Raw genomic sequence first — 14,825 nt, forward strand, 5'->3', positions numbered from 1 at the left:
GCACAATGAAATAGTCATTACTTAAGGTTCCATTTCTTGCAGCCAGCGGGAAGTATAAAGCGTCTCTTTATCTCATATTCACAGGTCTTGCGTACAGCGCTGATGCACTCTACAGTTCATTGTTAGACTGCGGATGGGCTTCCTGTCAGTGTCTCCTGTCTTTTATTATTTATTTTATTTTATTATTATTTTTATATTATTTTTTATTATATTATTTTATGTCTTTTATTATTCCTCATTTATATTCAGGATATGGTGTAAGAGCCCGGCGAGCAGCGTCTCACCAGCACAAAGAGATTGCTTCATTCTCCCCTTTCTCTATCGCAGGATCTGAGGCATTTCGTCTCCAGCAAGACGGGGCGGGGGCCTCTCCAGGAGGGCTGGAGGTGCCAGGCGCGGCCTGTTATGTGCTCATACAAGCTGGTCAATGTCAAGTTTGAGGTCTGGGGCCTTCAGACGCGAGTCGAGCAATTTGTGCACAAGGTGTGTGTGTGTACATGGAGGCAGGGGTGTAGGGAACAATGACATGAAGTGGGGGGGGGGACAATGGGCATTCAACGGTGGCAGAGTGTCCCCCGACTGTCCCGGGACACAGCGTCCCTCGAGTGGGACAGTGGCCCCCCAAAAATTGGACTGTCCTGCTGGAATCAAGACCATTGGGAGGTATGCTACAGAACCTGGATACGGCCATTGTGTCTGCAGGATGGATCTGATGTATTAACTGTTTATGGAATTAAGGGGTGAATGTATCAAGCAGTGAAAAGAGTGGAGAAGCGATGAGCTCAAAACTGAACGGGACCAAACAATACAAATGGCCGTGCCTTTAAGGCAGTGGTGGGGAACCTTTGGCCCTGTTGTTGAACTACACATAGCAGCATGCTTTGCCACAGTTATGCTGTTTTGTCATGCTAAAACTGTTGCAGGGCATGATGGGATGTGTAGTTTAACAACAACTGGAGGTCCGAAGGTTCCCCACCCCTGCTTTAAGGAACCAAATCTCTGTCCTAATTACAGGGATAAACTCAACACTTGCCGCTCACTAGAAAATCACATAATCCATTGGTGTTTTATTGGGTAAATTGTCAACCTGTATTCTCCATTACTTAGAAAGGGCTGCAGCTAGCGGTGGGCAGGCGGTACGCATGCTCTGTGGCACCTGAATTTGGCTTTCATGGTGCTTGGAATGGCACCCTGCAGCCTAAAGAGCTGCCAGAGTGTTACTGAGAGATTCCGTAGGACGCTCCGAGTTCACAGGTTCTCCCTTGTCCTGTCCTCATGTCACATATCTGTGGATGGGGCTGGCACAGGGCGGATTATCACCCTGCTGTGGGCCCGCCTTAGAGAATATAAACCACAGGTTTGGTGTATTTACACGTGCGCTGAGCTCATTTCAGCGTAGCCAGCAGTTATTACGACGCACCCAAACTTCAGTATTACCGCCCAGCTACGCACCTTCAGCCGCAACTGGAGATGCATTTGGCTCGCATTAACTCTGCACCGCCCGTAGATGCGTTCCTTCAGCTCCAGAGCCTGCATAGTGCGAAAATACCCCCAAAGGGCCTGACAATGTGAAGTGTCCAGTATCTGTGTTCGCTTTGTTTTTTTTTCCATCTGGCTGTATTAACCCTTGAACTTGTATGTTGCAACAACTCCTGATTCAGGATGGCTGCAGATCCCTAAGCAGGCGCGTCTTTGTATGCAGCGGCTGTGCGATAATACGCTAATGGCTGCAGGAGGTGTCTTGATAAATAGACACCTCCTGTCGGCTCCTCTGATCTGTCGGAGGACGCAGCATCGGAGCATCTGCGTGAACATCGGACATCTGAGTAACCCGCAGGACGACTGGTGAAATCACGCTGCCGGTGAAGCAGCTTCATCACAGCCAGGAATCAGGGTAGACATGCCCCGTTTTCTGTAGTGCTTCCTATCACTGTCACCGCCTCCCAGATTGTCTGGGGCACTGCGATGACACTGCAGCCCGGATCTGCACATGTGCAGTGCAGATTGTGAGCATGCTCAGATATAAAAACATTGGAGATGTGCACAAATATTGGGTTTACATACATCCCCGATTTAGGCCCCATTATTCACACCAACAAAAGAGATTATATATAGAACTGGAGGTGGTAGGAACATAAGTGCACCCACGTCCAACAGGCCATATAAAGCTCTGCATTAGCCTGCAAAACCGTTTTCATCTTTTATCCCGAAATTATTTACACTTTTACCCTAATCCTCTGTCTCATCCTTCTCCGTTAGCTTCTCACGAATGCCAGCAGTAGTGGCTCAATGGTTCTAGAGGTTCCGAATACTTTTTTCTGCGTTTAATAAAAAATCCCCGGTATTGGTAGTGGGATAAGGGTTACGTCTGATCGCCAGGACAGCTACGTAAATGCTTGTGCCCATTGCAGAGAAAAGTGTTTGCGTTTTATTCAGCAGGACATAATTCTAAAACAACACTAACACTGTAGCTCTAGTTTCATTATATGCTGTGGCACTTGGAAATAAAATACATTGTAGAGTAATATCACGTTATGGGAAAATGACAAAGGTCATGTAAGAAACATAAACCTTCTCTGCTCGTCATGTTTTATCGTTTTCCTCTGTAACATTAGGTGATCCGGGACCTGCTGATCGTGGGGCACCGTCAGGCCTTCGCATGGGTGGATGAGTGGTACGGTGAGTCCAACACTGCTTTTATCCATTAGTAACATGACCCGCAGTCAGTAGCCTCTGATGCCGGTCCATGGGCCGGGGAGGCAGTGAAGGAGCTGTCTTGGGTGTAAGGAGGTTTGAATTGGGCAAACGCACACATGTTGTGTCAGTCAGTTTGGTCAGTCATTCCTAGTAGCCCTCAAAACAATATGGCCGATGAGCCGCATTAGTGAGCGCATTGGCTGATCCCGGGCCTGCAAGCAATAATCAATCCATTCATGTACCCCTCAACATCTGGGTATATATATAGCTTAACCCTCCATATACGATAGTTGCCCAGAGCCGTGGCACAATTGCAGTAACAGGTCCAGTTAGGACTACACTAGATCTATCTCATTGGTGGAGAGAGGGAGAGTGAGGGGGGGGATCTTTTATTTAGAGCAGAGGTTCCTAAACGCGGTCCTCAAGGCACCACAACAGTCCAGGATTTAGGTATATCCACAGCTCAGCACAGACGATTACATCAAATTGACTTATGTGTTAATTAAGTCACCTGTGGCCAAGCATGGATACATTTAAAACCTGGACCATTGGAACCTCTGATTTAGAGCCTTGAACACTATTTATTTGTTCATTTATTTAGAAAACAAATCAGTGTTCCTCTGCCCCCCCCCCCAACCCCCAAACCCACTCACTCAGGAGAGTGAGCCTGATTCAGAATTTGCAGTCCTTTGGATCACATGCTGGGGGCCGCCCATCAAAGAGCAAGGCCTCCCAGCGTGCTGACTGCCGCCTCCCCCCCCTAGACCACGCTGAAATTGCGGAGCAACTGCAATTTCAGTGTGTTTGCTAAAAATAGGGTAGCCTCCTGCCGCAGCGGCTGCGTGTGATGTTTCAGTCACGGCCCCCCGCTCGTGCCGCCGCACCCGTGTTTTTACTCCGTGCCCCTGCATTGCCGCCCCCCCCCCCCCCCTTCCTGATTGACAGGCAGAGGCATTTGCATTTTCTGTGGGGGGCGCCCGCATTTACTGCGGGTGCATGCGCAGGACGGGCGTTGCACATGCGCCAGCGGGGCAAATCGTAAGAAATTCCCGTTGGATTGCTCTTTGTGATCCAACCTGAATTAGCCCCACAGACCGTAGCTCAGAGGTTCTCAAACGTCTTCTGACATCACAGCTCCACAGCATAGAGCAGCCAGCACCACGGCTAGGAAGCCGAGCACTTTCTATAATCTACGACAGAGGTTCTCAAGTGCGGTCCTCAAGGCACCCCAACAGTCCAGGTTTTAAGTTTATCCATGCTTAGCTACAGGTGACTTAGCACCTCAACCAATATGATTTAACCATCTGTGCTGAGCCATGGACCGATGGGGTGCCTTGAGGACTGCACTTGAGAACCTCTGTCGTAAATTATAGTAAGTGCTCGGCTTCCTAGCTGTGGTGCTGGCTGCTCTATGCTGAGGAGCTGTGATGTCAGAAGACGCCATTGTGAAAGAGGGCAAAGTGCAGTCTGATGCCAGAGTCCCAAACAATTAGCATAGAGGTTGTGGTAATGTACAGGATTTTCCAGGGCGAACAGGGGGGCAAAGTTAGTGTATGCTTATTCATTCTTTATGCCTTGAGCACCAGGTGCTATATACTAACTAACATTCCACCTGTCAATTGGTTGACATATTTCATACCCTCCAGCTGCACCTTTTTAGCAGGTACAGTTCCTTTTTTTTATGGTCTGTACCGATTTTTGACTCTCCAAACTTCCATTGAAAGTATAGGAAAGGGGCGTGGCCTTTACCCATGACCACGCCCCCTTTTCTCATTTGTACCGAGTTTTATGTGTAAAATGTTGGAGGGTATGATCTTTCCTTAAATACTCTGCATCTCCCTGTTCTCTTATTGTAGCCACACAACGTGAGCGTCGCCATGGCATGCCCCGCTATGGAGCCGGCGGCTCAGTTTATCACCTTCCTCTCAGGGGCCAGACAAAAGATCCAATTACTGCCTCTTGCTTCAGCCGACGGCAGCAGGGCCGAGTGTAAGCTCTTGAGAGCAATCGCTTGTCCTGCATTCAGCGGATGTTTTATATTTAGTACAATACTGCCGTTCCCCGGGCGTCACTAGACAGATTCCCTGTAAGATCAATACTGGAATGATACCTCAGAGGCAAAGCAGGCCAACAGAATCGTCTACGATAACCTAATAAAGTAGAAGAAATTACGAGCAGCAATCATACAAGCAGAATGTAATACACAATACACTGGCGGCACGTTCTCTAAACATTCTGGTATAGATGTATAGTCATGCATCATTGCTGCAGACACGCCAAATAGGACCTAAGTCCTGTAAACCTGTGCTAGCATTGAGGCGTCTTTTATTGCTAAATATGCGGGTTATTCGCATTGTGGCTAGGACACACCAGGAGACTGTGCTGAGTAGTGTGTTATGCTACCCTTGTATATCTGTGCGCGACCAAGTCTCTGAATCTGCACACAAAGTGCTACAATGCAGCAGCCGCAGCTTTTCTCCAATGCAAGTTCTGTTCTGCTCCGTATACAGATTTGCATATGTGTCGCATATCGCATTACTCAGCACAGTCTCCTGGTGCGTCCACATAGCTCTGGCTGCACCCACACAGCACTGGCCACACCCACACTGCACTGGCCATGCCCACACAGCACTGGCCACACCCACACTGCACTGGCCACACCTCCCCCATTTCTCACAGTAGGCCCTTAATCATTTTCAGCCCCAGGCCCACGTGGCCCTTCATCCATACCTGAATGGATACAACCTGCCCATGGGCCTAATTCAGACCTTGGCGCAAAAGCAAAACCATGTGCACTGCAAGGGGGGCAGATGTAACATGTGCAGAGAGAGTTAGATTTGGGTGGGTTATATTGTTTCTGTGCAGGGTAAATACTGGCTGCTTTATTTTTACACTGCAATTTAGATTTCGGTTTGAACACCACCCACCCAAATCTAACTCTCTCTGCACATGTTACATCTGCCCCCTCTGCACTGCACATGGTTTTGCCCATTAGAGAAAACGTTTGCTGTTGCGATCAGGTCTGAATTAGGCCCCATATCTTGAAGTACATGCAAACTACGCATGTGCAACCACATCTGTACTCGTACATTCAGGTGGCCTTGTGGCTCACGCTAAATGTGGCCCTAAGATGGGGGCCTTTGCCGCAAAACTGCTTGGTCCACACTGCTGGCCGACTTAAATGTGGCATCCATGCAGCTGATGTGGTTTGGTTTGGTTTGGTCAGAGCATTGGGCTGCCACATTATGAGGAAGGTGGTGGCCGCAAAGGTGGCAGGTGGGCCAGTTAGTTGGAGGCCCTGTGTGTTGGCCCCTGGATCCCAGTCGCCCATCTGTAACCTGGCCTTGGGAGGTCATTGCAGTGATTCCCTGGATTTAGAAGGAAGTCACTAAAGCCAGACTTTATATTGCCGATGAGTTATTACAATGAGAACTTACCTTGTGGGCATACGCGTGACTTTGTAGACCTGCAGAAGGCCCAGGTGCCTTGGAATGTGAACCTGTTTATTATGTGCCGTGCATATGAACAGATGCAGTGCTTTCAGAGAAACACGTGGCATTATTATTACGGTAACCTCGGCTGTATACATACAGTACTGTAGAGAAAGGCAAAGCCATCTCTGCAATCACTGTATACGGTGTCTGCAGTCTACGGCAAGGTCTAGTGGTAAATACTGCATATTCATTGTTAGCAGGGTAGCACAAGTTCACAGTAGTCAACGAGTGTAAAGATTCACACTGAAACGAGCTCGATAGAAATATCCGCATACAAGACAATAACGGTGAAAACAGCACACACATTTTGTAGCAACCAGTAAGACATCAGCTTTTATTGATGTGACTACACCGAACTTGAAAGCTGGATTCTGATTGGTTGGTCTGGGCTACATGATTTTGTTGCTCAGATAAGCCTCACGTGTGTACAATAAATTGCGTCAATTATGGAAATGCTGCTTAATATCGGCGCTCACAGATATTCTTAGGTATGAGTCCAGGTTTACTTTCTCTCCTCTCAGCTTTAATATAATAATCATTATACTGTAATTCCATTTATCCCGGCAGGAATGAACATGACTGAAGTGCGGGAGTTCGAGAAGGAAACACAGGCAGCCACCAATGAGAAGATAGGTCCAGTGGCACCAACCATTACCATCACCCCAGAGTGCCACTTCCCAGCCATCCGCAGCGCCCCTGCCACCCCCATCACAGGAGACCCCCCGGAATTCCTCACCCTCCCTAAAGACAGACAACGCAAGACCTCCGCCCCAGATACCCTCACCCTGCCAGAACTGAGGGAGCGGGCCAACGGCCCTCCCAGCCACTTGACTCCCACAAACACCGACAGCTGAAATCCAGGCGTAACCTCCACATCTGCTCTCCCTCCACAGGGGTTACCCCTTCCCTACCCAGGAGAAGTCCAAAACAAATGATAATCCCGGACACACACCTGAAGAAGCCAACCCTCCAACAGAACGGACCCTTACTCAAAGATGACCTACTTGGAATTGGGCAAAAAAATAAAATAAAGAGTTGGCTTCTTCACCGCACAGCGATGGGCACTTTAAAACGTATCTTTGATCCGCTCGACCATTTATACGAGTCAGAAAACAGTGTGTGCTCAGCACCAAGTCATTCCGAATTTGTGGAGTTGGAAAAATATAAACCGCCGGCTACAGAATTACGGTGACTGGCTGGTGTCTATGTGCCTATTGCTTTGTAGCTGGGTTTCGGGTCTGCTGTGCAGTGCTTGTCGGGACTGGTGGTTTATATATCTGTAATGGTTTTTCATTTGTCATTAAATCATGGATGTTTTTAGAGTTTTATGCCTGTTCTTTTTCCCGTCGCAGACCACACAAGAAAAAAGGGGTTCTTCTTGTTAAGGTGCCAACGTTTCTGCCCACTGTGTGGTTCTCTTCAGGTTGAGTTACAGCGCTGACAATCATTTATCCGTTGCTTTTACATTGAGTAGTTCATTTGTTCTTTTGTGCTGTGTTGATAAGATCATAGGCCCAGATTTATCAAGCCTTGAAGAGTGATAAATTGCACGGTGATAAAGTAGCAGCCAATCAGCTCCTAGCTGCCGTGTTACAGGCTGTGTTTGAAAAATGACAGGAGCTGATTGGTTGGTAGTCTGTTACAGTTCAATTTATTACTCTCCAAGGCTTGATAAATCTGGGCCTTAGTTCGGAACCCAACTGATAATTGCTGAACCTTTTCTCTTTTTTAAAGGTTTCAGAGGCGCCAAGGTTTTTTCTCTGACGTCCTAGTGGATGCTGGGGACTCCGTAAGGACCATGGGGAATAGACGGCTCCGCAGGAGACTGGGCACATCTAAAGAAAATATAAAACTGGTGTGCACTGGCTCCTCCCCCTATGACCCTCCTCCAAGCCTCAGTTAGATTTCTGTGCCCGGCTGAGCTGGATGCACACTAGGGGCTCTCCTGAGCTCCTAGAAGAAAGTATAGTTTAGGTTTTTTATTTTCAGTGAGACCTGCTGGCAACAGGCTCACTGCAACGAGGGACTAAGGGGAGAAGAAGCGAACCTACCTAAGTGGTGGTAGCTTGGGCTTCTTAGGCTACTGGACACCATTAGCTCCAGAGGGATCGAACACAGGACCCGACCTCGTCGTCCGTTCCCGGAGCCGCGCCGCCGTCCCCCTTACAGAGCCAGAAACAAGAAGGTGGTCCGGAAAATCGGCGGCTGAAGACTTCTGTCTTCTCCAAGGTAGCGCACAGCACTGCAGCTGTGCGCCATTGCTCCTCATGCACACCACACACTGCGGTCACTGATGGGTGCAGGGCGCTGGGGGGGCGCCCTGAGCAGCAATAATAACACCTTGGCTGGCATAACTAACACCATATATAGCCCCAGAGGCTATATAGGTGTATATTAACCCCGGCCAGAAACGATAAAATAGCGGGAGAAAGCCCGCCGAAAAAGGGGCGGAGCCAACTCCCTCAGCACACTGGCGCCATTATTCCCTCACAGCTTCGCTGGAAGGACGGCTCCCTGGCTCTCCCCTGCAGTCCTGCACTACAGAAAGGGTAAAAAAGAGAGGGGGGGCACAATTTAGGCGCAGTATATATATATTATAGGCAGCTATAGGGGAAAACACTCTGTATAGTGATATCCCTGTGTTATATAGCGCCCTGGTGTGTGCTGGCATACTCTCCCTCTGTCTCCCCAAAGGGCTTTGTGGGGTCCTGTCCTCTGTAAGAGCATTCCCTGTGTGTCTGCTGTGTGTCGGTACTGCTGTGTCGACATGTATGATGAGGATAATGATGTGGAGGCGGAGCAAATGCCTGTGAATGTGATGTCACCCCCTGCGGGGTCGACACCAGTGTGGATGGACTTATGGAAGGAATTACGTGACAGTGTCAGCTCCTTACATAAAAGGTTTGACGACATAGGACAGCCGGCTACTCAGCTTGTGCCTGTCCAAGCGTCTCAAATGTCATCAGGGGCTATAAAACGCCCGCTACCTCAGATGACAGATACAGATGTCGACACGGATACCGACTCCAGTGTCGACGATGATGAGACGAGTATACCCTCCAATAGATCCACCCGTTATATGATTGAGGCTATGAAAAATGTATTACACATTTCTGATGATACCCCAGGTACCACAAAAAAGGGTATTATGTTTGGTGAGAAAAAACTACCAGTAGTTTTTCCTGCATCTGACGAATTAAATGAGGTGTGTGAGGAAGCGTGGACTTCCCCAGATAAGAAATTGATCATTTCTAAACGGTTAATGGCTGCGTACCCTTTCCCGCCAGAGGATAGGTCACGCTGGGAAACACCCCCTAGGGTAGATAAAGCATTGACACGCTTATCAAAGAAGGTGGCACTACCGTCTCCGGATACGGCCGCCCTAAAAGAACCTGCTGATAGAAAGCTGGAAAGTACCCTAAAAGCTATATACACACACACTGGCATTATATTGAGACCCGCTATTGCATCAGCTTGGATGTGCAGTGCTGCTGCTGCGTGGTCAGACGCCCTGTCGGAAAACATTGATACCATGGATAGGGACAATATTTTGCTAACGATTGGCCATATAAATGACGCGGTATTATACATGCGTGATGCACAGAGGGATATTTGCCGGCTGGCATCAAAAATAAGCGCTATGTCCATTGCCGCCAGACGGGGGTTATGGACTAGGCAATGGTCAGGTGATGCCGACTCCAAGCGGCACATGGAAGTTTTACCCTATAAAGGGGTGGAACTTTTTGGGGAAGGTCTTTCAGACCTCGTTTCCACAGCTACTGCTGGGAAATCGACCTTTTTGCCACAGGCTACCCCACAGCAAAAGAAAGCACCGTATTATCAGGTACAGTCCTTTCGGCCCCAGAAAAATAAGCGGGCTAGAGGCTCATCCTTTCTGCCGAGGGGCAGAGGAAGGGGGAAAAAGCTGCAGCACACAGCTAGTTCCCAGGAGCAGAAGTCCTCCCCTGCGTCCGGTAAGTCCACAGCATGACGCTGGGGCTGCTCAGGCGGAATCGGGAACGGTGGGGGCACGTCTCAGGTTTTTCAGCACACAGTGGGCTCTCTCACAAGTGGATCCCTGGGTCCTTCAAGTAGTATCTCAGGGGTACAGGCTGGAATTTGAGACGTCTCCCCCCCGCCGTTTCCTAAAATCTGCCTTGCCGGCAACTCCCTCTGCCAGGGAGGCAGTGTTGGTGGCTATTCAAAAACTGTATTCACAGAAAGTGATCGTCAAGGTACCCCTCCTTCAGCAAGGAAAGGGTTACTACTCCACAATGTTTGTGGTACCGAAACCGGACGGTTCGGTGAGACCCATCTTAAATTTAAAAGCCTTGAACACTTATATCAAAAGGTTCAAGTTCAAGATGGAATCGCTCAGGGCGGTTATTGCGAGCCTGGAGGAGGGGGATTACATGGTATCCCTGGACATCAAGGATGCGTACCTGCATGTCCCCATTTACCCTCCGCACCAGGAGTACCTCAGATTTGTGGTACAGGACTGTCACTATCAGTTCCAGACGCTGCCGTTTGGGTTATCCACGGCACCGAGGGTCTTTACCAAGGTAATGGCCGAAATGATGATACTCCTTCGCAAGAAGGGAGTTTTAATTATCCCGTACTTGGACGATCTCCTGATAAAGGCGAGGTCCAAAGAACAGTTGATAGTGGGGGTGGCACTTTCTCAGGAAGTGCTACAACAGCACGGCTGGATTCTAAACATTCCAAAGTCACAGCTGGTCCCGACGACACGTCTTCTGTTCCTGGGAATGATTCTGGACACAGACCAGAAAAGAGTGTTTCTTCCACTGGAAAAAGCCGAGGAATTGTCATCTCTGGTCAGAGACATCCTAAAACCAGGAAAAGTGTCGGTACATCAATGCACACGAGTCCTGGGAAAAATGGTAGCTTCGTACGAAGCAATTCCATTCGGAAGGTTCCACGCAAGGACGTTCCAGTGGGACCTGTTGGACAAATGGTCCGGGTCCTATCGGCCAGAACCAGGGTGTCGCTGCTGTGGTGGCTGCAGAGGGCTCATCTACTAGAGGGCCGCAGATTCGGAATACAGGACTGGGTCCTGGTGACCACGGATGTCAGCCTTCGGGGCTGGGGGGCAGTCACAAAGGGAAGAAATTTCCAAGGACTGTGGTCAAATCAGGAAATTTCTCTTCACATAAATATCCTGGAGCTAAGGGCCATTTACAATGCCCTAAGCCAGGCAAGACCCCTGCTTCAAAACCAGCCGGTACTGATCCAGTCAGACAACATTACGGCGGTCGCCCATGTAAACAGACAGGGCGGCACGAGAAGCAGGATGGCGATGGCAGAAGCCACAAGGATTCTCAGATGGGCAGAGAATCATGTGTTAGCACTGACGGCAGTGTTCATTCCGGGAGTGGACAACTGGGAAGCAGACTTCCTCAGCAGGCACGACCTCCACCCGGGAGAATGGGGACTTCATCCAGAAGTCTTCCAAACGCTGGTGAACCGGTGGGAAAAACCACAGGTAGACATGATGGCGTCCCGCCTCAACAAGAAGTTGAAAAGATATTGCGCCCGGTCAAGAGACCCTCAGGCGATAGCGGTGGATGCTCTAGTGACACCATGGGTGTACCAGTCGGTTTATGTGTTTCCTCCTCTACCTCTCATACCCAAGGTACTGAGAATAATAAGAAGGCGAGGAGTGAAAACCATACTCGTGGTTCCGGATTGGCCAAGAAGAGCTTGGTACCCGGAACTTCAAGAGATGCTTACAGAGGACCCTTGGCCTCTGCCGCTCAGACAAGACCTGCTGCAGCAGGGAACCTGTCTGTTCCAAGACTTACCGCGGCTGCGTTTGACGGCATGGCGGTTGAACACCGGATCCTGAAGGAAAAGGGTATTCCGGAGGAAGTCATCCCTACCCTGATCAAAGCCAGGAAGGATGTCACCGCAAGACATTATCACCGCATTTGGCGAAAATATGTTGCTTGGTGTGAGGCCATGAAGGCCCCGACGGAGGAATTTCAACTGGGTCGATTCCTGCACTTCCTGCAAGCAGGGGTGACGTTGGGCCTCAAATTGGGGTCCATAAAGGTCCAGATTTCGGCTCTGTCGATTTTCTTCCAAAAAGAACTGGCTTCACTGCCCGAAGTTCAGACTTTTGTCAAAGGAGCACTGCATATTCAGCCTCCTTTTGTGCCCCCAGTGGCACCTTGGGATCTCAATGTGGTTTTGGCATTCCTGAAATCACATTGGTTCGAACCATTTAAGACTGTGGATTTAAAATATCTCACGTGGAAAGTGGTCATGCTGTTGGCCTTGGCGTCGGCCAGGCGGGTTTCAGAATTGGCGGCTTTGTCTTGTAAAAGCCCTTATCTGATTTTCCATATGGATAGGGCAGAATTGAGGACTCGTCCTCAGTTTCTCCCAAAGGTGGTCTCAGCTTTTCACTTGAACCAACCTATTGTGGTGCCTGCGGCTACTAGGGACTTGGAGGATTCCAAGTTGCTGGACGTAGTCAGGGCCCTAAAAATATATATATTTCCAGGACGGCTGGAGTCAGAAAGACTGACTCGCTGTTTATCCTGTATGCACCCACCAAGCTGGGTGCTCCTGCTTCTAAGCAGTCTATTGCGCGCTGGATTTGTAGCACTATTTAGCTGGCGCATTCTGCGGTAGGCTTACCGCAGCCTAAATCTGTAAAAGCCCATTCCACACGGAAGGTGGGCTCATCTTGGGCGGCTGCCCGAGGGGTCTCGGCTTTACAACTTTGCCGAGCAGCTACTTGGTCGGGGGCAAACACGTTTGCAAAATTCTACAAATTTGATACCCTGGCTGAGGAGGACCTGGAATTCTCTCATTCGGTGCTGCAGAGTCATCCGCACTCTCCCGCCCGTTTGGGAGCTTTGGTATAATCCCCATGGTCCTTACGGAGTCCCCAGCATCCACTAGGACGTCAGAGAAAATAAGAATTTACTCACCGGTAATTCTATTTCTCGTAGTCCGTAGTGGATGCTGGGCGCCCATCCCAAGTGCGGATTGTCTGCAATACCTGTACATAGTTATTGTTACAAAAATCGGGTTTTGTTGTGAGCCATCTCTTCAGAGGCTCCATTTGTTATCATACTGTTAACCGGGGTTCCTATCACGTGTTATACGGTGTGATTGGTGTGGCTGGTATGAGTCTTACCCGGGATTCAAAAATCCTTCCTTATTGTGTCAGCTCTTCCGGGCACAGTTCCTAACTGAGGCTTGGAGGAGGGTCATAGGGGGAGGAGCCAGTGCACACCAGATAGTCCTAAATCTTTCTTTAGATGTGCCCAGTCTCCTGCGGAGCCGTCTATTTCCCATGGTCCTTACGGAGTCCCCAGCATCCACTACGGACTACGAGAAATAGAATTACCGATGAGTAAATTCTTATTTTTTATTTTTTTTTACTCCCAAATATTTATAACAAGAGCCCAAAGGCAAGGACAGTTTTAATTTTAATGCGTAGTCATTGTTCTTTTTATATAATTATTTAATAAAAACATACTTGCCTACTTTGCTGCGTGGCCAGGAGGCAAGGTGGGCTGTCCGGGGTGTGGCTGGCGGGGAAGTAGGCAGTACGGGGGCTTGGTATCACGACTGCATCATCATGGCTCTGCCCCCCTCTGTACAGTGCCGAGTAAATATGCACTGTATAGCGGGGGGGGGGGGGGGGGTGGAGCTACGATGAGGCGATTCAGCGCGAATCGCGTCATCTGATCCCCTTGGACCGCTTAGTTGTTCTCTGCGGAGGGGCCGGCAGGGAAAGTGGGAAACTTGCCCAACTTTCAGGGGGGGGGTAGGCGGGTATGAATAAAAATCATGTATAGCTGACATTTTTAAGTTGTTGACATTTTCAATCCATGGTATGATCGTCATTTGATGGTGGTAAAATAAACAGAAAGGGGCAGATGTATTAAGCCTGGTTAAGTGATAAAGTGGAAGGTGATTACGCACCAGCCAATCAGCTCCTAATTGTCATTTTTCAAGCCCAGCCTGTAACATGACAGTTAGGAGCTGATTGGATGGTACTTTATCACCTTCCACTTTATCACTTCACCAGGCTTAATACATCGGCCCCTGAGTCATTTTAACTACTTGTAGCCGTCGCTGGTCTCCGAAGTTCAGCATGTATAGGGTGCTGACATTACACCCTGATATCAGTGATCATTCCTTGGCAAGTAGAGCCTGCAGTAAAACAATATGGCAACAGTGTCACCTGCTGGCAGCTCACTGGGACTGCAAGCTCCTGAATCTAAATTTGAGAAATCAGATTTACAGACTACATTAGTCATCTCTTGTAAAGCTGCAATTTTCAGCGCTGCAGAATAGGTAACTATGCTATAAACATATCACGGCATATATGTATTTGTGACAGAAAATACATGTGAGACTAAACAGTCTAACTGCAGAAGCATGTATAAGTAGGCTTACCATACTATTCCTACACTGGGACACGCATGGATTACGCAGGTTCTGTGGTTGATTAAAACCAAGTGAAATGCAGGCTTGAAGTCAGCCAGCCAGCCACAGAACCTGTGTAATTCATTAGGTTTAGTACGGTAAGCCTATTTCTAAGCATACAGGTATCTTTTCATGCATATAACATTTTGTTCTAGTCCTGCTGAG

The 14,825-nt window shown here is 48.9% G+C and overlaps 1 protein-coding gene across 1 annotated transcript in view; it reads left to right on the top strand.

The window, feature by feature from the left end:
• LOC134945630 (cytoplasmic phosphatidylinositol transfer protein 1-like) overlaps positions 1-7,515 on the top strand; it is a 124,345-nt gene extending 116,830 nt beyond the window's left edge. The window contains exons 8-10 of the mRNA XM_063935050.1: positions 328-483; positions 2,616-2,679; positions 6,759-7,515. Of these exons, the coding sequence (XP_063791120.1) occupies positions 328-483; positions 2,616-2,679; positions 6,759-7,045 (507 nt within the window). The 3' untranslated portion in view covers positions 7,046-7,515. The remainder of the gene's footprint in view (positions 1-327; positions 484-2,615; positions 2,680-6,758) is intronic.
• The last annotated feature ends 7,310 nt before the right edge of the window (positions 7,516-14,825 follow it).

Source organism: Pseudophryne corroboree, chromosome 7, assembly GCF_028390025.1.
Source record: "Pseudophryne corroboree isolate aPseCor3 chromosome 7, aPseCor3.hap2, whole genome shotgun sequence".
In the NCBI taxonomy this organism is placed as follows: Eukaryota; Metazoa; Chordata; class Amphibia; order Anura; family Myobatrachidae; genus Pseudophryne; species Pseudophryne corroboree.